The sequence below is a fragment of the Macaca nemestrina genome, chromosome 10 (genome assembly GCF_043159975.1).
Source record: "Macaca nemestrina isolate mMacNem1 chromosome 10, mMacNem.hap1, whole genome shotgun sequence".
Taxonomy (NCBI): Eukaryota; Metazoa; Chordata; class Mammalia; order Primates; family Cercopithecidae; genus Macaca; species Macaca nemestrina.
In genome coordinates this window covers 116,780,270-116,803,898 of record NC_092134.1, presented here as the reverse complement: position 1 = coordinate 116,803,898, position 23,629 = coordinate 116,780,270, and the positions used below count along the sequence as shown (strand labels likewise).

At 35.2% G+C, this 23,629-nt stretch overlaps 1 protein-coding gene across 4 annotated transcripts in view; it reads right to left on the bottom strand.

Annotated features, from left to right (window-relative positions):
- LOC105492133 (KRAS proto-oncogene, GTPase) overlaps nucleotides 1–23,629 on the bottom strand; it is a 48,185-nt gene that overhangs the window by 6,591 nt on the left and 17,965 nt on the right. For 2 of the 4 annotated variants that reach the window (XM_071072043.1, XM_071072044.1), the window contains exons 3-5: nucleotides 15,465–15,643; nucleotides 13,848–14,007; nucleotides 3,631–3,754 (exon numbers count right to left, since the gene is read on the bottom strand). In XM_071072043.1, the coding sequence (XP_070928144.1) occupies nucleotides 3,635–3,754; nucleotides 13,848–14,007; nucleotides 15,465–15,643 (459 nt within the window). In that variant the 3' untranslated portion in view covers nucleotides 3,631–3,634. The remainder of the gene's footprint in view (nucleotides 1–3,630; nucleotides 3,755–13,847; nucleotides 14,008–15,464; nucleotides 15,644–23,629) is intronic. The other 2 variants (XM_011759085.3, XM_071072045.1) reach the window with 1 other exon arrangement.

The following is a 23,629-nucleotide window of genomic DNA, read 5'->3' as shown; positions in this document are numbered from 1 at the left end:
ACTGATGTTTCCCAGTCTCTAACATCATTACTAATACCACACAAACATATGCTTCCGTCTCTCCCAAAGGAGAAAGGAAAAGTGGTAAGAAATAATCTATCAGCAATACAATATCATCAAGGTTTGATTACATATATGTATGTGTATGTGTCCCTTCAGGCTAAACTCTTTAACACACAGAGGGGAAAATTTCCAATGATATAATAAAAATTATTCTGTAGCTTGCCAGCACTTGACAATTTACTTGACAGTTTAGAATCATAAACCCTTAGAATGTGATGGAATCTTAAAAGAGGATCTAATCTAACTCCCTTACCGTACTGCATGAATTAATTCCCTCTGATCACATCCTTATGTAATCTACTCCATTTCTACTACTTTTACAATGAAGAAAAATGCCAATGGTACTAAAATGGTAAAGCAGAAAACAATGAAAAACCATGTGATGGATACAGAGAAGACACATTTTATGGTGAAAACATAGAATTTGATAACATTACTTTCTAAGATTCTAACAAAGATTCTAGGCTTCTGTTGCACTGAACTCTCCTCTACATCATCTTGTTAAAATTAAGTAATTTTGGCCTGGCACAGTGGCTTACACCTACAGTCACAGCAATTTGGGAGGCTGAGGCAGGAGAACTGCTTGAGGCCAGGAGTTTGGGACCAGCCTGGGCAACACAGCAAGAACCTGTCTCTATTTTTAAAATAAATAAATAAATAAACAGACAGACAAATTAAGTAACTAAGTTCAATCATGAAGGAAATGTCACAACCTACACAGAGCAATGAATTCTTTTTTTCTCTTATGAGAACTAATCATTCTCACACATACACGTAACTAGCCCAGTAATTATTTTGGTTACACATTATCTTTTTCAGGACTAAGAAAAGCTAATTTATATATGTTTGTCATTGTTAAATGTTTGTTTGTTTATTTGCTAGAGGTGGGGTCTCATTACGTTGCCCTGGCTGATCTTGAACTCCTGGCCTCAAGTAATCCTCGTGCCTTGGACTTCTAAAGTTCTGGAATTATAGGTGTAAGCCACTGTCCCTGGGCCAAAGCTTTTTTATTTTTACTTTTTTTTAGAGATAGAGTCTCTTTCTGTTGCCTGAGGCTACAGTGCCATGGCACCATCATAGCTCCCTTCAACCTCAAACTCCTGGGGTCAGGCAATCCTCCTGCCTCAGGCTCCCAAGCAGCTGATGCTACAGACTCACACACTACAGCCAGCTTGTCAAATAAATTTTTTTAAATTGTATTTCATTTAAAATTTTTAATTACCAAGTATACTTCTCTTTTACATAAATTACTTCCATGTGTACTGAAAAAACAAGGAATCATCACATCAAACAACTGTGAGACATTCACCTACAGTCACTGTATAAAACATAATTGTACAAATTAGAAATTTTAGAATAGTATATGCTTACACCTTTGTTTTAAATATAAATTAGAGCATAACACTTATTTCTTATTTTACTCTAAACAGTTCTATTTTTAAAATCATCTAATGGTGAGACAATAGGAGGAGAAAATAAAAACTTAAAACCACCACCTAAATCTGGTCATGGTACTGTTATTTAAAATGTGTAACTTTTCAAACTGCATTGTTAAATTTGCAGTATTTTAGAGGTTGTGGTAAAATTTAACATGCAAAATTGCTTTAATTGCAAAATACTGCTTTACACAATGATACTCAAAAACTATTAAGAGTTCATAAATTTCAATAAAAATTAATGCCAGTCATACTTTGTTTCCGAGTTTAGTAAATTAGTATGCCACATAATATCTATCGGGATTGAGTCTACTATTCAAATGTGTATTTTATACTTTTGTGAAATACCTAAAATTCATATAATAAAGAACACCAACTTGTAATAAATATAATAAATGATATGCTAGTTTTTGAAAATTGTAATTTCATTGCCTATTAAGAACATGATATATTACAAACAATATGCATCCAAAGCTTAAGCTTCGCCATGAACTTTATGATACCTAGTGAAGTATTTTCTTAGCAAGACAGAGTTTAATATGGGTTGGTTTAGAAATGAAAATGAGAATTCCACACAATAAATATTTACGGGGTAGTTACTATGTGCCAGGAACCTTACTAGGCAATGGGCATGCAAAGATTAAAAATATGTAATTCTGGCTAAGATTTTGCTGTCAAATAATATAGGAATGAAACAGAAGAGGTTATTTCAACATAACATGGGAAGCATATAATAGCTAAGAATAGTATTCTGGGAATACGCAGGAAGGGCTCCATGCCTAGTCTAAGGGTTTCAAGAAAGATTTTTAGAGAGTAGGAGACTGGGGAATCATGAGAGTGTTAGCTAATTAGTAAGACTAGGGATAAAAATACTGGCATTCCAAACAAGAGCCAAGACTCAAACTCAAGGGAAGGTAAGAAATAACATGTTATTTATTTATAGAAGAACAAAAGAAATTCAGGCAAGATGAAGTTTTTAGATATAAGACCAAAAAAGAGCTGGAGTGGTGGGAAGGTAGTAAGGACTATCTGCGACATGCTGTGGAACATGAGATTTTATCCTATAGCTAAAATGACTTTTTTTTTTTTTTTGAGACGGAGTTTCACTCTTGTTGCTCAAGCTGGAGTGCAATGGTGCAGTCTCGGCTCACTGCAACCTCCGCCTCCCAGGTTCAAGTGATTCTCCTGCCTCAGCCTCCCGAGCAGCTGGGATTACAGGCATGTGCCACCACGTGCGGCTAATTTTTTGTATTTTTAGTAGAAACAGCGTTTCACCATGTTAGCCAGGCTGGTCTCGAACTCCTGACGTCAGGTGATCGCCTGCCTCGGCCTCCCAAAGTGCTGGGATTACAGGCATGAGCCACCGCGCCCGGCTGAAAATGACATTTATTTAAAGTGTATCTCCCTGGTTGCACAATGAATGATGGCAGCAACTGGTAAATCAAATAGGAGGTTCTAACAGTCGAACAAGAAATGATAGGGGCCTGAATTAATGATGACATAAAAGACACACAATGTAACATCACAGGAATTTGTGGATACTTCCAAATGGGGAACCAGGCGGAAAAGAGGGCAGTAGGAGTCATCCTAAAATTCCCAAGTTTCTCACTGGAATAAGAAAGTGCTGTGCTGCTGATGCCACTGAGCTGGAGAACTTAGGCAGAAGAATGGTTATTTGCTTGTAAAATATCCAAAAGAAAAAATACATTTAAGAGTGGCTTTCTCCCACCTTCTGGACCATTCAATATTACTGCTCTCTACTATCTCATTTTTTTCTCGCTACCTAACAACAACAACAAAAAAAAGCTGCTTATTATCTCAAAACTTGAGTATGATTTCCCTTAAAAATAAAGGTAAATATCAGTTCCCAAATACTTAGTTTACTTAAGACTCATTAAATCATTAGACTTTATGCCAAATATAGATTAGTCTACTACAGCCATCAAAATTGTCTCAATTATAATTCCCACTAGATTAAAAATAAATGTACTAAGTATGGAAACAAGTTTCTTATCTTTTAATACTTCAAGTTAGAATACTACACCTAAGTAGTTCTAAAGTGGTTGCCACCTTGTTACCTTTAAAAGATATCTGCTTTCTGCCAAAATTAATGTGCTGAACTTAAACTTACCAGATTACATTATAATGCATTTTTTAATTTTCACACAGCCAGGAGTCTTTTCTTCTTTGCTGATTTTTTTCAATCTGTATTGTCGGATCTCTCTCACCAATGTATAAAAAGCATCCTCCACTCTCTGCATTGTAAAACACAACTTCTTTAAAGTCTGTTTCATTGGTAAGAGTAATTTACTGGGACAGCCATGTGCAAGAAGTTTGAGATTATGAGCTTGAGATTTTTTTTTTTTTTTAAACAGACATCAGACTGTTTAAATAAAACTGAGGATGCAGTTTTAAAATATGGGCTAGAATCCTGGTTTGTTCTTAAAAGTCAGTTTTGTTTTCTAATGGAATTAAATTTAAAAATTTTTAAATTAGGAATTAGGAGAGATTATGACAAGCCTAAACACATTTATTAGCATCTGTTTGTCAATTAATGCAACCATTTTAGTTTGCTAGTCTTGGAATTAAAGACTAAACTGAAGTTAGCTTTAAATTACTTCTTTGACTTAGGGAAAAGGTGATTTATGTACTACTGATTCCCACACCTTCCCCCAGGGGAGAATGAGAAGAAAAATGGTAAAATATGGACGTGCAACCTTTGTTAAAAAACAACAAAAACATAAAAGAATATCAAAATAAAGATGAGTCAAGAAACTGGAATCTTGAGTTTTATTTTAAATTTTAACACCTTCCAATCTATTTCCAGGGTCTACAAGTAAAGCTGAGACTGGGTCTTCTGTACATGTTTAACTACATTATTAAATTAAAATCTTAAATGAGAGCTGCTTACCATAATATAAAAACATCATGAATTAAAGGACACACACAAAATAGGAGCATTTTGTATCGTTACTACAAGCTCTTTTTTTGTTGTTTTTTTTTTGTTTTGTTTTAGAGACAGGGTCTCACTGTGTTGCCAGGATGGAGTGCAATGGCACGATCATGACTGCAGCCTCGACCTCCCAGGCTAGGTGATCCTCCTGCCTCAGCCTCTCAAATAGCTGGGACTACAGGCAAGCACTACCACACCCGACTGATTTTTGTATTTTTTGTAGAGACAGGGTTTTGCCATGTTGCCGGGGCTGGTCTCAAACTCCTGAGCTCAAGTGATCCGCCCACCTTGGCTTCCAAAGGGCTGGGATTACAGCCATGAGCCACCAAACCTGGCCTTACTACAAGTCTTAAAAATAATTTTTAGAACAGTGTTCAATCATACTGGCTTTGTACCTTCTATTCTAATTTAAATACTCTTAATAGAGTTTTTCCTGCTTAAGCCTATGATAAGAAAGCTATGACAACAGGCACAATCATATACTGGCCATATGGAGATAAAAGTTTTTAATCCTTTCCAATCTAGAAAATTAGGCAGTCATCAAAGGGGAAAAGGACTTCCTTAACTGTGCTGCTAGTTTGTTCAGAAAAGCATACCATCAAAGTAGGAGCACAGAGAAATGCACAGAAATATTAATCTATATGTAGTGCAAATTAAAAGATGTAATATTGTGTTTATTATTCTAAAAGGTAGGTAAATATTTTTTGAAGCTGGTATATTTTACTCCACATTTAATTTTAAGGGAATTCTATTCTTTTATCTTAAAATTAAGAATGAATTACCTAATTTGGGGATTGGCATACATATTTTAACTTTCTGAGATCCGTAACATCAATGTTTCTACTGAACCAAATGTAACAAAGTGGACCTAGCACCTAAAAAGTTAATATATCACAAGTACCATTTGTAGTTTTAAACTCAATCACACACAGATAATTGGAACTAAGTATTAGCTGAAGTCAACCAATGGCTAGGGCTTAATTTTTGCACACAGAAGTCATGTGTACATCTACTGCCTGCAGTAGTTACACACCTCAATTCTTTAAGGCATACTAATTTTTAGAAATCTCAGAAGTGTATTAAGAACTGCTTTAGTAAAGTACAGAAATTTACCTCTAAAGTCAAACTTTAATTTAAAATTCATAATGTTAAGTTTCAGTTCAAAAAGCAGGCATTTAAGTAACGTGATTATATATTAAAATGCGTATCTCAAGTCATTAACATATACCATCCAGTGATATATTTCTATTTAATAATGAAAATCATTATATTCTAAGAACATTCTTATTTTTAATGGAATCAATTTAGTCAACTAGTTCGCTAAGCCAAGTATAAATACAAATTTTCAACTACCTTTGTTGGCACTTTAAATTAGATACCTACTTACACCTGTATATTAAAGATTTTAAGTGTCAGGTGTGGTGACTCATGCTTTAGTACCAGCATTTTGAGAGGGCAAGAGATGCCAGGAGTTTGAGACCTCATCTCTACTAATAAATTAGGCATGTTGGCATGAGCCTGAAGTCCCAGCTACTCAAAAGGCTGAGGCAGGAGGGTTGCTTGGGCCCGGGAGTTTGAGGCTTCAGTGAGCTATGACTGAACCATTGCACTTCAGTCTGAGCAACAGAACAAGATGCTGTCTCTAAAAAAAATTTTTTTAATCGTTTTACAGTTTATATTTATCATTAACCCTCAAAAGGAAAGGGTTTATTATTTTTACCTTTGTCTTCAAAATATTATGTATCCAAAATTTTCATTAATAAGCGACATAAAGGCACTGAAATAACTTTGTAGCATGTAAAATGTAAAGCATGAGCTCTGTAAGATATTTTCACAAATGATTCTCTTTCAATTTGAAAATCAATGTAAAAAATTTAAAAATACGTATATACATATACACACACAAACCAGGTAAAAGCTCATATTTTCATAAATTTTCTAAGAATGTTAACTTCTATTCCTGTTTAAAAAAAAAAAAGTTATAAGGTCAATGTAGAAGAACCAAAACATACTATGAAGGAGAAAAACAGTATTGGTCCTCTACTAATTTAGCAGAAGCAAATTTTGATTTTAACTTATTTCTAAAATCAGTTTGAATGTGTCTACTTTTGCAGCGTCAGCATCCCCACCACCAATAGTGAAATACATGATTTTTGTTTCCAGCAATGCAGAGAGAGAATTGGAAGCCAATAATTAAAAAGAAGAGATTATTATCCACAACCAAGAATTCAGTGTCAGGACCTCAGTGGTTCACATAATTAACAGCACAGGGTGACTTCTTCCATTTCTTATTTTTAGTAATGAGAAATTTAGGTTTTAGAGTATCAGTTATTTACCACAGTTTTTCAGACTTAGTTATTTCTTCATAATATGCTTTAAAGTCATACTGACATCAAGAGAACATGAGAACATTATCCTTGTGTACACTGTAAACCACTGGCACTGGCTCTTATTTTTTAAAATGCATACAGTATATACCTATGAAACAAAACACTGGTTTTTCACATTCCGAAATTTGTAGATAATTTTTAAAGATAAAATATAGCTGAAACAGATATTTAATATCCACTGACTACTCACTAAGCTCTTAAGTGGCACACAATGATTTTTCTGAGAATAAGACTTGTTGCCACATATACTCATTTTGTGTTTTTTGTTTTTGTTTTTTAACTTTTTCTTTTTTTTTTTTTCTTTTGAGATGGAGTCTCACTCTGCTGCCCAGGCTAGACTGCAGTGGTGCGATCTTGGCTCACTGCAACCTCCACCTCCGGATTCAAGCATTCTCCTGCCTCAGTCTCCTGAGTAGCCAGAACTACAGGCATGCACCACCACGCCCAGCTAATTTTTGTATTTTTAGTAGAGGGGGGTTTCACCATATTGCCCAGGCTGGTCTCAAACTCCTGACCATGTGATCTGCCTGCCTCAGCCTCCCAAAGTGCTAGGATTATAGGCATGAGCCACTGCGCCCAGCCTACTTTTGTTTTTATACACATATACTCATTTTCAAATGTCACTTATTGAACTTTAAGAACAACTGAAAATACATGGGAATAAAAGTATACAACTTTAAATACGTAAATTTTTTAAAATCAAGAGACTGACGACATTTTCAACTCAACTATTATCTGAAAACATACTTGTGAGGCCATGGAAACAAAGCACTCCATAAAGAGAAAGAACCGTTAACCAAAAGTATTCTAAATCTTGCTAGGCTATGCTTTTACTAAGAGATTTTGTTTAAGTAAGTTTTTGTTCCTGTTGAATCTGCAAATTCTTGCAAAACTCTGTCAAGGAAACAACACACCAAATACCCTAACTATATACAGATGTAAGACTACCAGCCTTTTGGGGCAGAAGGGCATGGAGGAACAAGCTGTATTCTAAAACCCAACTGTGTGCATCCCTGACTTTCTCAAGAAACCTTGCCACCCACAGCCTATCTCATGTACTATTGAAATGCAGAAAAACCACTACTTGGGAGACTACCATGGTGCACACCAAGTGCACAGTAACTGTTCTGTCAATTTTTAACTCATAAAAAGCTAAAGTGCAAAATATTGATCTCATGTAGGCAAACTCAACTACTATTAAACAGAGACATAGCACATAAGGAGGTTGTATTGCAAAGCCTTCTTTAGTGGAGTTCTTCTAACAATTAATTTAAATACCTAGAAATTAACAACAAACCCAGGAAATTAATCACTCAACATTTTTAGGTTCGTAAAACTAATTTTCACATTATACTTAAATTGAGACCCCCAGAAAGCAAAAAAGCCAGATGAGGAGTAATAGATACCCCAAAGACTGCTTCTGTCATTCACCTTACTGAACCTTCCCACTTTTGATTTTAGCAGACTGGAAAATACACAATTCTCATGGTGTCAATGTTTCAATTTTGATAGCTTTTGCCAACATGGCCATGCACTGTCCAAAGGGACCAGGAAAATCTGTCAACAACCCAGATAAATGTGAACTAGGTAACAGTCCTTATACACTAGGAACATAGGGACCACACAATGTACTAGCAGAAAATAACTCTATTTGCCTTTCAGATATGGACTGAACTGAGTGTAAAGAATATGTAAGGCATTATATTCTAGTCAAGTAATTAGCTTTTTAAAATGATAAGTTATTAACTTGGTAAAAATATATATTCTGCAATTCTTGTCTTAAAAAGTACACCAGGGCACAGTGGCTCACGCCTGTAATACCAGCACTTTGGGAGGCCGAGGGAGGTGGTTCACGAGGTCAAGAGATTAAGACCATATTGGCCAACATGGTGAAACCCCGTCTCTACTAAAAATATAAAAATTAGCTGGGCGTGGTGGTGTGCGCCCATAGTCCCAGCTACTCAGGAGGCTGAGGCAGGAGAATTGCTTGAACCCAGGAAGTGGAGGTTGCAGTGAGCCGAGATCATGCCACTCCACTCTAGCCTGGCAACAGAGTGAGACTCTGTCTCAAAAAAAAAAAAAAAAAGAAAAGAAAAGGTACTAGGGGCCAGGCACAGTGGCTCACGCCTATAATCTCAGCACACTGGGAGACTCAGATGGGAGGATCACTTGAGGTCAGGAGTTCAAGACCAGCCTGGTCAACATGGCGAAACCCCGTCTCTACTAAAAATACATAAATTAGTCAGGTATGGTGGCGCATGCCTGTAGTCCCAGCTGCTCAGGAGGCTGAGGCACAAGAATCACTTGAACCCAGGAGGAGGTTGTTGCAGTGAGCCAAGATCCTACCACTGCGCTCCAGCCTGGGTGACAGAGGGAGACACTGCCTCAAAAAAAAAAAAAAAAAAAAAAAAAAAAAAAGAGTACTAGGGTAAAATCTCTATTTCCTTTTCATGAAATACGTAAGTTTTACTTTAAGATTATTAAGGTTAGCCTGTAAAATACAAAGGTTTAACCTAACTTCTAGTATCTAATCAAACACTAAAGTAACCCAGAGAATTAGGAATCAGTATACTACAGCCCATAGGCCAAATGCAGCAACAGCTTTTTTTTTTTTTTTTTTTTTCCTTCTTTGAGACGAGTCTCGCTCTGTCGCCCAGGCTGGCTTGATCTTGGCTCACTGCAGCCTCTGCCTCTTAGATTCAAGCAATTCTATGGCCTCAGGCTCTTGAGTAGCTGGGAATACAGGCACCCACCACTATGCCTGGCTAATTTTGGTATTTTTAGTAGAGACGGGGTTTCAACCATGTTGGTCAGGCTGGTCTCGAACTCCTGACCTCAGGTGATGGGCCCACCTCGGCCTCCCACCTCATTTCTGGGATTGCAGGCATGAACCACAGCACACAGCCAGCCTATTTTTATACTATGCACAAGCTAACAATTAGTTTTGCATTTTAAAGGGTTATAATTTTTTAAAAAATGCAACAGATACCACTTGTGGCCCTCAAAGCCTAAAACATTTACTATCTTGGCCCTTTACAGAAAATAAGTTTGCCAGCCTCTAATTTACACAGATGAGAACTTCTAAATGAATGTTTTGTTCCTTTAACCTGAATATAATTTTTTGGGAGTGTTTACGTGTTTTAGTCTCATGATCAGGACCCCAAAAATTAGGGCATAAAACAACTTGCTCATAAAATACAACAAGGATATGCACACTAGTTTTGTTTAAAAAACAAATAAGGGCTGGGCGCGGTGGCTCATGCCTGTAATCCCAGCACTTTGGGAGGCCGAGGCGGGCGGATCACAAGGTCAGGAGATCGAGGTCATCCTGGCTAACACGGGAAACCCCATCTCTACTAAAAATACAAAAAATTAGCCAGGCGTGGTGGCGGGCGCCTATAGTCCCAGCTACTTGGGAGGCTGAGGCAGGGGAATGGGGTGAACCCGGGAGGCAGAGCCTGTAGTGAGCCGAGATCGTGCCACTGAACTCCAGCCTGGGCAACAAAGCAAGACTCTGTCTCAAAAAAAAAAAAAAAAAAAAAAGAATAAATAAATAAGCTGAATAACAGATAAGTAACAAAATACTCTGCAGAAAGGAGGGCTTGACATTTCACCAGTAACTGGAGATGTAACATTTATTAAAATTTCCATATTTCATTTTATAATCTCTACAGTTACTTGGAATAGCTCTTTAAAGTCTTCCAGAAGCATGCAAATATCAAATTAATTTCAATAGAGGAAGATTAATAGACTTTTGAAAGGCAAATTAATTTCTAGGCAAATCAACAAGTCCATTTAATAATAAAAGGAAATCAAAGAATAGAAATTAAATATCTAATTTATAGTTTAGCAGCATAAATTATATAATAACATCAGTGAAACAGGATATAAAAGAAAGGTTGAGTGCTCTGTTAAGGAGTACAAGTATTCTTTTATACTACATCCCTCCATATTTTAATTAGATGATCCACATATAAATGTCTACAAAGCAAATTTAAGTTCATCTACTTACATATTATATACCTTCCAAAAAACAAATCAAAACAAAAAACTCAAGGCCACAGAACTGTAAAAAACCTAAAAATCTCTTATAAAAGGAAGCCAGATAGTTTTCTGATCAAATATGAATGCTGTGTTGTATTAAAGTATTAAGGTCAAATAGCAAGAACCAATTAGTACTTCTGAGGTAGTAATCATACAATCACCAAAAAGGAGACACAGCTATTTTAGGATCTTATCAAATGAGAAGTGGACAGCAACAAAGTGGGACTAACAAGACTCTTTTTATGTCCTCTACTGCTTTTCTACTCAAAGTATGGTCCAAGTACCAAGAAAAATACCACCTGGGAGCTTGTCAGAAATGCAGACTGAATCCCAACCTAAACCTTCTGAATTAGAACCTGGATTTTAATAAGCCCAGCTGATTTGTATGCATAAGAAAATATAAGAAGCACTTCTTTACTGCAACCCCTTAAAACATTATGCAAAGTCTCTTAAATTTTTTCTTTTTTTGTGTGAAATGTAGGCTAATATGTTCAGTAGTATGAAAAGCATCTTTTAAAAGTTACAAGTAAAGCAAATATAGTAAAACAACAATGGTAGAATCTAGGTAGTATATTTGCAAATGTTTTAAATAAAACTTAATTTTGTATTTGAAAATGTTTCATAAGAAAACATTGGAAGAAAAAGTAACAAATCATGTATTCTCAGTATCTTCTGTCCTAAGAAAAATCAAGGAGACTGGTTATAGAAGACCAGTAAAAAGAAAAACAAAAACAAAGCCTCTTCCTAGTCTTTAGGACATGGAAATGGATTTAAGTGAAATCTTAATTCCTCTAAAGTAAAGTGATATGATATATACCAATTTTAACCTATAAATGAAGTTTTAGTAAAACTGCCAGAGAAATTTGTATACTGGTCAAACTAGCGAAATTTAGTTTTTAATCCCCCAAAAATGACTCGAAGTAGAATTTTTTTCTTTACTATGTATCAAATTCGTATAACTAGGAAGAGGTACATATGCTCTCCTACTAGGGAAATATAACATATATATTAGCTGGATAATGATTTACATTTACATTTTTGCACCTTTATAAAATTTGATAAACTTCTAGAATGCTTGTTTTTATGTTTAACAACGTAAAAGTTGTTCATCAATTTTTTTTAACTCCTAGCATTACAGAAATTCTACAAAACTGGTTTTCTAGGCTCACAGGTAAATGTAACCAGAAAAAGCCCTAAACAAACTTATGGAATATAGATGGATCAATTTCTTAGTACAGTCATGTGCCACATGACATTTTGGTCAACAGTAGATTGCATATGTGATAGTGGTCCCATAAGATTATAATGAAGTTTAAAAGTTCCTATTGCCTAGTGATGTTATAGCCATCCTAACATTGTAGCACAACACATTACTCACGTGTTTGTGGTGATGCTGGTGTAAACAAACTTACCACACTGCCAGTTGTATAATGGTATAGCACCTACAATTATACACCATACTTAATACTTGATAATGGTAATAAGTGACTATTACTGGTTTATGTATTTACCATACTATTTATTGTTATTTTAGTGTACTCCTTCTATTTACTTAAAAAAAAAAAAAGTTAACTATAAACAGCCTTGGATAGGTCCTTCAGGAGGTATTCCAAAAGTTATTATAGGAGATGACAGCTCCATGTGTGTTACCGCCCCTGAAGACCTTCCAGTGGGACAAGATGTGGAAGTGAAGACAGTGATATTGATGGTCCTGACCCTGTGTAGGCCTAGGCTAATGTGCGTGCATGTCTTAGTTTTTAACAAAAAAGTTTAATGAGTAAAAAAAAATAAAAAATGTTAAATATGGAAAAAAACTTATTACAGAATAAGGATACAAAGAAAGAAAAATTTTGTATAGCTGTATAATGTGTGTTTTAAGCTGTATTACAAAAGTCAAAATGTTAGGAAAAATTTTAAAGTTTATTTAAAAAGTTACAGGAAAGTAAGGTTAATTTATTACTGAACAAGAAATTAAAACAAAAAATAAACTTAGGGTAGCCCAAGTGTATATTTATACACACAAAATTTACCATTGTGTTAACAATTGCCTATAGTCATTACCACAGTTACACACCGTACAGATTTGTATCCCTGGGGCAAGAGACTGTACTATATATCCCAGGTGTATAGTAGGTTATACCACCAAGGTTTGTGTAAGTATACTCTATGATGTTTGCACAATGACAAAAATCACCTAACAATGTATTTCTTAGAAAGTATCCCTGTCATTAAGAGACATATGACTATATATAACAATTAATTCCTTCCTATCTTTATGTATTCATTTCCTGTATGTTAAACTCTTCATACAAACAGGTTAAATAACACTAAATGAAATTATTTTATTTTACCTAAAGAAAAAGTCATTTTTAAAACAAAGATGATTTTTGAAACAAAATTCCCTCTGACAACAATTTTTGTCAGAAAAATGCATTAAATGAATAACAGAATTTCTATTTGCTTTCTGGGTATTTTCTTTCTTTAATGAGACCTTTCTCCAAAAATAAACATATCCTCAAAAAAATTCTGCCAAAATAAAATTCTTCAAATGCAACAACATTTAACCTAGAAACACGACATAATGGTTTAAAAGTACTACTGAAATAGAAAATTCAAAAATGTGTTGCCTTGTTCTTTGTGTGTGTTTGTGTATATATATATATATACACATATACAAACACACAACAGTGGGAAAAAAAATCCCCACATCTCTTGAATTCTAAATGTTAACATGTGCTCAGAATTGAAGAGAAATTTTCAATGTAGAAAGAAACCAAAGCCAAAAGCAGTATCAAGGACACTGTAAGAAGCAATGCCCTCTCAAGAGACAAAAACATTTACTAAATACATATTGTTTTATTTCCTAGTATAGCATAATTGAGAGAAAAACTGATATACTAAACGACATAACAGTTAGGATTTTGCAGAAAATAGATCTGTATTTATTTCAGTGTTACTTACCTGTCTTGTCTTTGCTGATGTTTCAATAAAAGGAATTCCGTAACTTCTTGCTAAGTCCTGAGCCTGTTTTGTGTCTACTGTTCTAGAAGGCAAATCACATTTATTTCCTACTAGGACCATAGGTACATCTTCAGAGTCCTTAACTCTTTTAATTTGTTCTCTGGGAAAGAAAAAAAAGTTATAGCAGAGGCATTAGTAACACAAGTATCTTTCAAAACCTGTCCATAACTTTTGTCATAAAATTTGGGTGAAAGAAAACAATGTAATTCCTGGTTTCCACTATACCAAATTTTCCTTCCTTCCTTTACTAATTATTTTTTTCTTTACCTTTTTAAAGAGAAACCTTGTCTCTCTCTCACAAGATCAAATACCTACAAGTATAGTAAAACTATAACCTAATAGGTTAATATGCAGGTAGATCATAATAGTAAAACAGAAACCACTGAAAAATTCTAGACCCAAAGTGCTATATAACAGACTATAATTTTAGAAACATATGTTAAATGCGTAAAGATAAAAAATATTTTTACAAAAACCTGAATTAAAGCATTAACATAATTTTCATATTACTGTCTCAAAAAACAAAGTTGACAAGTAGATTTTGATTTCTAGGTAGAAAACACTGAAGTTACTACACCACTTATTCCATTAAAAGCCCTTCTACATGTTAATCATTTTCAATATAACAAGTGCATAAACTCTAAATTTGGGGTGAAATTATATTCCCTCAGTTTTAGGTGACTTTCAAAGATGCAGCACAAAAGAAGGAGCAGAGCAGACAACAGAGTCAGAATTGGCTCAAATTCCCAGTTCCTCCACTATTAGCTGGGTAAGCTTGGATAATAGAGGTGAAATTTGGTAACTCCTCTATAAATTTACTACCACTACCACCCACCCGAATGTCTTCTGCTCTATTACTAGACTACACAGTAAACATGCTATAACAATGTTCTTAAATAAAATGTTAAACTTCTTATAACTAGGCTAACTCATTATTACATGACATAGCCAGTGAGTAATTTATTTGCCTAATATGTAGTTTTAGGAAAACTAAACCCTCAAAGAAGCAGAATATAAAATAGTACAATAATGATTATTTTCATAGTTTTATGCAGCTTTGTCAGATTTAAGAAAACTGTAATGCCCGAATTCTTCAATCTTTCAAAACTTTTATTTTTTAAAATGTATAATGCCACTCTTTATCCAATCCAAGCAATTCTACACTATACACACGATTGCTTTTAAGAATGTTAAAGTAACACCATCTCAAATCACCTTTTCATATTCTTTTTTATGGTTTTCCTTTTTAATGATGCATCTAAAAAGTTTAAAGTCTTGCTTTTTCAGTGTAGAAGAGTCAAGAGTACAGAAGGTTGTGGAGTCAAACAGGCCTAGGTTTGAATCCCAGCACACCACTACTGATGCAGTCTGGAGTAAGCTACTCCACTGCTCTAATCCCCCAAGAACTTCATTTATAAAGCAGGGATATTACCTACCTCACAAAAATTATTTTAATATTTTTATTAGATATTATACGCATGGCATTAGCAAAGACTCAATAAATAAAAACTATAATTACTCCTTAATGTCAACTTATTATATTCAATTTAAACCCACCTATAATGGTGAATATCTTCAAATGATTTAGTATTATTTATGGCAAATACACAAAGAAAGCCCTCCCCAGTCCTCATGTACTGGTCCCTCATTGCACTGTACTCCTCTTGACCTGCTGTGTCGAGAATATCCAAGAGACAGGTTTCTCCATCAATTACTACTTGCTTCCTGTAGGAATCCTGAGAAGGGAGAAACACAGTCTGGATTATTACAGTGCACCTTTTACTTTAAAAAAGGTGTTATATACAACTCAACAACAACAAAAAATCCAATTTAAAAACGGGCAAAGGACTTGCCAAAGACAATGCTCCAAAGATGACGGACAAATGGCCACTAAGCACCTGAAAAGCTGCTCAACATCATCAATCGTCAGGAAAATAAAATCAAAACCATGAGATGCTACCACATACCCATTAGAATTGGCTATTATTAAAAAACAAAACAAAAACACTCAAAAAACGGAAAATAAGTGTTAGCAAGGATACAGACACTGAAATCTTTGTGCATTGCTGGTGGGAATGTAAAATGGTGATGCCATTGTGGAAAACAGTGGTAGTTCCTCAAAAAGTCTAACACAGAATTACCATATGATCAGTAATTCCATTCCTAAATATATAATCAACAGAACCAAAAACAGGGACTCAAACAGATACCTGTACACCGATGTTCGCAGCAGCACTATTTATAATACACAAAATGTAGAAATAACTTATGTGTCTGTTAACGGATGAATGGATAAACAAAATGTAGTATATACATACAGTGGAACATTATTCAGCCATAAAAAGGAATAAAATTTCATATAGGTTGAGCATTAATGCAGGTTAATCCAAAAATCTGAAATCCAAAATGCTCCAAAATCTGTAACTTTTAGAGCCTGACATGATGCTAAAAAGAAATACTCACTGGAGCATTTGATTCTGGATTTTTTTTTTCCTTCATCTTTTTTTTTTTTTTTTTTTGGAGAGATAGGGTCTTATGTTGCTCAGGCTGGTGTTGAACTCATGGGCTCAAGCGAACCTCCTGCCTTGGCCACCCAAAATGGTGGGATTACAAGCATGAGCCACTGGGCTCCATCTGATTTTGGATTTTTGGATTAGGGATGCTGAACCAGTTAAGTATCTACAAATATTCCAAAATCAAAAAAAAACAAAATCTGAAATCCAAACCACTTCTGGTCACAAGCATTTTGGGTAACGGATGCTTCAACCTGTATTTACATGCTACAACACAGATGAACCTTAAAAACATTATGCTAAATGAAATAAGTCAGACACAAAAGGACAAATACCACATAATTCCACTTATATGAGGAACCTAAAACAGGCAAATTCAAAAAGATGAAAAGTAGACTAGAGATTACCAGGGACTGGGGGAGGGAGCATTACTGGGGACTATTTAACAGGTATAGAATTCTAGTTTGGGATGATAAAAAAAGTTCTCAAAACAGATGGTGCTAATGGTTAGACAACATGGTGATGGTTGCACAACATTAATGAACACACTTAAGGTCACTGAAGTGAACACTTAAAAATAACTACCATGGGCTGGGCGCATCACGAGGTCAGGAGATCAAGACCATCCTGGCCAACATGGTGAAACCCCGTCTCTACTAAAATACAAAAAATAGGCCTGGCGTGGTGGCATGTGCCTGTAGTCCCAGCTACTCAGGAGGCTGAGGCAGGGGAATTACTTGAAACCGGGAGGTGGAGGCTGCAGTAAGAGATTGCTCTACTGCACTCCATCCTGGCAACAGAGCAAGACTCCGTCTTAAAAAACAAAACAAACAAAAAAAAAACTACCATAGTAAATTTTATGTTATGTATATCTTACCACAAGAAAAAATGTTTTTAAGGTATTATATGGAGAGTCAACAATGCGAGTGTACATATTGGTAACAAAAAGTTATCGACAAAAGAAAATAATTTCAAAAATGGGATAGCTCTACCAACTCTATTATTGAAGATGATTTAAATGACAAGAAAAATCAATCAACTTATAAATAATTGTCATGCATCTATTTTATTTATTGTCAAAGGCATACATAAGGAAATGGTCAATACTCAAGATTCTAATGCCCTCATCCACCTCTGAAAACTGGAAAAAGGAATCTAACAGCCAGATGGATATCTCTAAAGAGCAATACTGTTTCATCTGCAAATCCTGAGGGACCTCTTTTTTTCTTTTCTAAAAAGAGAAAGAGAGAACTGTAACTATAAGATTGAGTAACAGAAGGGAGTGGGTAACATTAACAGAATCTTGAAATAAAAATCTGATTTTCTTCCGACTTTTGGCTAATACTTCTGCCTAAGATTTCACACATTCTGCCAAAACAGTCCTCAAAAAATACGGTAAAGGGATGTTACAATGTGAAGCCATGAAATAAGAGGTAGGGCTAACAACAGGTATAAAGCATAAACATAAAAACAATTATTTTCTTAATGTTCCACATGTGGGCTATAGTATTAATGTATCTTTTGTTGTTGTTGTTGTTGTTTTGAGATGGAGTCTCGCTCTGTTGCCTAGGCTGGAGTGCAGAGGCGCAATCTCGGCACACTACAACCTCTGCCTCCTGGGTTCAAGCAATTCTCCTGCCTCAGCCTCTTGAGTAGCTGGGATTCTAGGCGCATGCCACCACGTCCAGCTAATTTTTGTATTTTTTTTTTTTTAGTAGAAATGGGGTTTCACCATGTTGGTCAGGCTGGTCTCTAACTCCTGACCTCATGATCCACACGCCTTGGCCTCCCAAAGTGCTGGGATTACTGGCATGAGCCACTGTGCCCAGCCTCTAAAGTATCTTTAGTTCATGAATTACTCTGTAGACCATTCTATCAGAGGGAGAAAAAGAGAAAGAAAGAATGGTCATTACAAATGTTGTTAGTAAAATATTTCAAAATGTTTACAGTATAAGGAGAACATAAAGATGTAAGTGCAGCATGATCACAATAATACGTATTTATATAAATGTATTATGTATTTAAAAATTGGTTAATATATACATCAAAATGTTATAAAGGTTATGTCTTTGATGGAGATAATTTAAAAGACATTTATCTCGGCCGGGTGTAATGGCTCACACCTGTAATCCCAGCACTTTTGGAGGCCAAGGTGGGCAGATCACCTGAGGTCGGGAGTTCGAGACCAGCCTGACCAACATGGAGAAACCCCATCTCTACTAAATATACAAAATTAGCCGGGCCTGGTGGTGCATGCCTGTAATCCCAACTACTCGGGAGGCTGAGGCAGGAGAATCACTTGAACCCGGGAGGTGGAGGTTGCAGTGAGCTGAGATTGTGCCATTGCACTCCAGCCTGGGCAACAAGAGCGAAACTCCATCAAAAAAAAAAGACATTTATCTCTTGCTTATCTCTTTTCTTTGTACTAGATGCTATGTTAAATATGTTTTTCTTTGGTTTTCAATTTTTTAAAGTGTGAAAACCTACCATATTAGACTATAATATTGTGCTTATCTTTTAAAGCATATGGTATTTTCCAAACTGTCTACAATAAAATTTAATTATCTCACCAGTCAGAAAAAAAGGACGGCTATTTTATTTTCTAAAGAAGAGGCTCTTTAGTAGAGATTTGAGCATTCAGTTGACATTTACTTATTTTAGCTTATTCTCTTAATTAAATACTTGAAAGAACTCCTACAGATCATAAATCAAAAACCTGCACTCCAGCCTAGCATGTTCCACATGTGGGCTATAGTATTAATGTATCCTTTTTCTGTTGTTGTTTGTTCATTCTAAAGAGTAATGAAAAAGCAGGAGGTGGGAGCAAAGTACAGAGTCTTAGAGTCAACCCATTACCCAGGCATGGCTACAGAGCATGTTAAGCTGACCAAAGACTTTTCCTACCTATTGCTGCCACCTTATATTCTTTTTTTTGTTTTGTTTTGAGACGGAGTCTTGCTCTGTTGTCTAGGCTGGAATACAGTAACATGATCTCGGCTCACTGCAACCTCCGCCTCCCGGGTTCAAGCAATTCTCCTGCCTCAGCCTCCCGAGTAGCTGGGACGACAGGCACATGCCACTGTGCCCAGCTAATTTTTGTATTTTTAGTACAGATGAGGTTTCACCATATTGGCCAGGCTGGTCTTGAACTCCTGACCTCAGGTGATCTGCCTCGGCCTCCCAAAGTGGTGGGATTACAGGCATGAACCATCGCGCCCAGCCTGTCACCTCACATTCTTTACTTACCAAGGTAGGCTGAATATCCCTACTCTGAAAAACCAAAATCCAAAAATACTTCTGGGTCCTAAGAATTTCAGATAAAGAATAGTCAACCTGTAATGTGGGATATTAGCAGTTTATGCACATATATCATAAGATGCTTCCATGGTGATTAAACCAGTGGGACCGAGAAACTGGGAAAGCAGTCCCCTATTCACTGATATATCTCATTCCTATTATCTTTTCCCTACCAGACCTTAAAAATATCGATAGCAATGTTCTGAGACACATTCAGTTTCAAAGTAATCTACAACCTACTCACAAACAATACTGTTGATTAGAAATAAAAGGTTTAGGTTAAAAACTCAGTATTTTAGAGTTAATTTTAACTAGGGTACTTATTCTTAGAAGTGCAATTAGTCACTGAGCTATTTTCAGCGCAACTTGGTAAAAACTAAAGAAGAAAAAGTGTTAAATGAAATATGATCTAAAAAGAACTGATAATATAAAGAGAAAACGAATGCAACAAAAATTATATATTAATAAAGATTCTGTTCCAACTTCAGGTCAGGCCATAAGAAATAGTCATCCCCTGGTATACACAGGGCATTGGTTCCAAGACCCCCCAGCCTCCAGTCCTACAGTTGGCCCAGGAACATCTAGGTATATGAAAAGTCAGCCCTCCATATCTGCATTTGGTTGGGAAAAAAACTGTGTAAGTGGACCCATGTCATTCAAACGCATGTTGTTCAAGGGTCAACTGTACTTGGAGGGACAAAAAAGCTATGCATCAATGTAGACTCTTTCAAAAAAATCAGAGTGTAAATAAGGGTTCAGCAAGCTACTGCCCACAGGTCAAACCTTGCCCACTGTTTTTGTATTGCCCACTAGCTAGGAATAAATAGCTGTTTAAAACAACAAAAACAAAAACCCAAGACTATGTGACAAAGACTCATATGGCCCTTTATAGAACAGTTTGCCAAGTCCTCCTGTAAGTTAATAACTCTTCACATATTTGAAGTATTCTCAACACATATTATTCATTCTCTTTATATATTTTTTTAAATTTGCCACTCTGAGGAAGTACTGGTTATGAAAACCAAAATGATTTTAAAACACGGAGATTCTATAATGAAACTATTTAATAATGGAGCAAAGACAAGCATGAAGGTATTATGTTTTTAATTAGTGTTTCCAGCCTTTCAAAAAAGTAAACTTTTAAATTAGGTACATAAGTTACCAAAGTTACTAATTTGTAGCCTTACGAAACTAGGATAAAATAAAGTAACTTAAACTAACTCACAATAAAATATTAAATGAAGGAAAGTTATTCCCCATAGTCCCCTCACTCCCAGCTAAAATATTATTTTTTCCATCTACGTAAGTAATAAAAAAAATTTCTAAATGAAATGTACTATACTACCAAGACTGAATTGTAGACAGAAGTCAAACATTTCTGGTGATATAATAAATAAGCACAATATTCTTAGAAAGCAATTACAGTATTTATCTAAAGAAAGTCATTCAAATGTTCATAGCCTTTGACACAGTAATGCCGCTATGGGAAATTATGCTAAGAAAATATGTGTTTTTTTATTAAATGACAGTTATAAAGCGATTCTTAACATGGCATCCTAAAACGTCTTACAAAGAAAATTTACCTAAGCATTTAAAACTGACCCACAATCTTGCACCATTTACCTATCTTCAAAATATATCCTACATCCAACCACCTACCACCACCATCCCCCTAGTCCATAACTATTTTGTCTCAGGCAATCTGCAGCAATTGCTTCCTAGCAGGTATCCCTGCTATTAATCTTACAATATATTCTCCACACAGCAGCAAGTGATAGTTTATAAATGTAGGTTAGGGCCAGGCACCACGATAGTTTATAAATGTAGGTTAGGGCCAGGCACCATGATAGTTTACAAATGTAGGTTAGGGCCAGGCACCACGATAGTTTATAAATGTAGGTTAGGGCCAGGCACCATGGCTCACGCCTATAATCCCAACACTCTGGGAGGCCGAGGTGGGTGGATCACCCGAGGTCAGGAGTTCAAGACCAGCCTGGCCAACATGGTAAAATCCCATCAAAAACACAAAAAATACAAAAAACAATTAGTCAGGTGTGGTGGTGCATGCCTGTAGTCCCAGCTACTTGGGAGGTCTCAGGTGGGAGGATCGCTTAAGCCAGGAATAAATGAATGAATGAATGAAGGTTAGATCATGTCATTCACTTGCTCAAAGTCCTCCAATAGCACTCTTCAGTCTTAAAAATAAAAATGCAAAGCATTCCTCCTTCCCTGGTACCTCCTATGTTTCCTTCATAGCATGTATTATAATTTGTAATTATGTATTTACTCGTGAAATTGTGTAAGTCTATATCCCCTACTAGGCTTTAAACTCCATGATGGTAGGACTCATGCCTGTTTTACTCACCACTACACACCCTCTACCTAACAGTCTTGAACACTATAGGCAATCAGTACTGCCTCTTAAATAAGTGAATGAATCCATTCAATGTAAATATATGTAGATACTAAAAAATAAATGGAAATTTTTATTACAATTAAACAGTTAACATAAACACAATTTAACAGATTTTTCAATTATGTAATACAAATCCTTCTCAAATAGTCTGAAGATACTACATATTTGAAATGAACGCTCACAACAAATGCCCCACTTTCAATGTAATAGTTTGCAAAGGTGGATTTTTTAATCTTTCAACAATTTGTTTTAAAATCTATGTCGCAATGTTCTCTTATCTTAGGAAAACAAGCATAGGTTTTAGATACTATAAATTTTACCAAGACAATGAAGCTGTTAATTTTTAAATTACAACATATATTAAGAATAATTTAATAAATCTTAACTTCAATTCAGTTGTATATAACATGTAAAGTTTTATGTAAAAATACAATCAAAACAATACACACAGAGATTTTAATACACTTATGGGAGGGAAGAGAGTAAGACTACGGAAAAGAATGTAGGAGTCTTCAACAGTATTAACTTTTCTATCTTGGAAAAAAAAAAGAGCTAAACCAAATACAGCTAAATGTTAAGATATGACAGAGCTGGCTGGTACACACATGAAGTTCATTATACCACTTTTCTATAAAGCACTAAGAGTGCACCCATTTTATCATTACTTAAGGATTGTGTATTTTTACTTTAAATTTCTGCTGGTTTGAAAAGCTACAAATCTTTATTGCTTTCATACCAATTTATTTGAGGAGTAATAATGTTATATAGGTTTCTTTTTCTTATCTTCATATTTATTGCCAACGTGTGTCCTTTGCCCATGTGGAATTTTAATCTTCTTTTACACTGATTTGCATATTAATGAAGTGTTTCCTGGTTTACTAAATGCCTTTATTTTGAGGAATTTAAAAGCTAACTCATTCAAGATAAGATAACCTCATTAACCAGAACATCAAGTTTGCCATTTTTCTATTATAATCAATAACAAAATTATTCAGTGTGTTCACCTTTTAACATACTCGAGTATGGGTTTTCTAACTCAGGCAGTGACCCTGACACCGAAAGACATATTCCATGTATCAAAACAAAACAATATATACATTCCAAGTATAGATTTTGTTTACTATATTGTAGTAAACGAAAAATCTAAAGAAACTAATAACTTTTACTAAAGGTAATCATATTACTATTAATAGCAATTACAGGAGTCAACATTTACTGAGCCCTTACTTATATGCCAGATACTGTCATAAGCATATTACAAACATCATCCCATTTGATCTCCACCTTCGTGCTGCCAATTCCATGAGATGCTCTTCTCAGCATGACTAGAACTGCTGAAAATGTCAATAATGTATTACTTGATTTCCTTTTGAAACTGTAAGTTTTCTTGATGTATTAAGTATTCTAAGAACTTTTCACATACTGCTTAATAACAACTGTAGCAAAAGATGAGAAACTTTTACTCAACTAATGCTCAAGTACTTTAAGTTACTCTT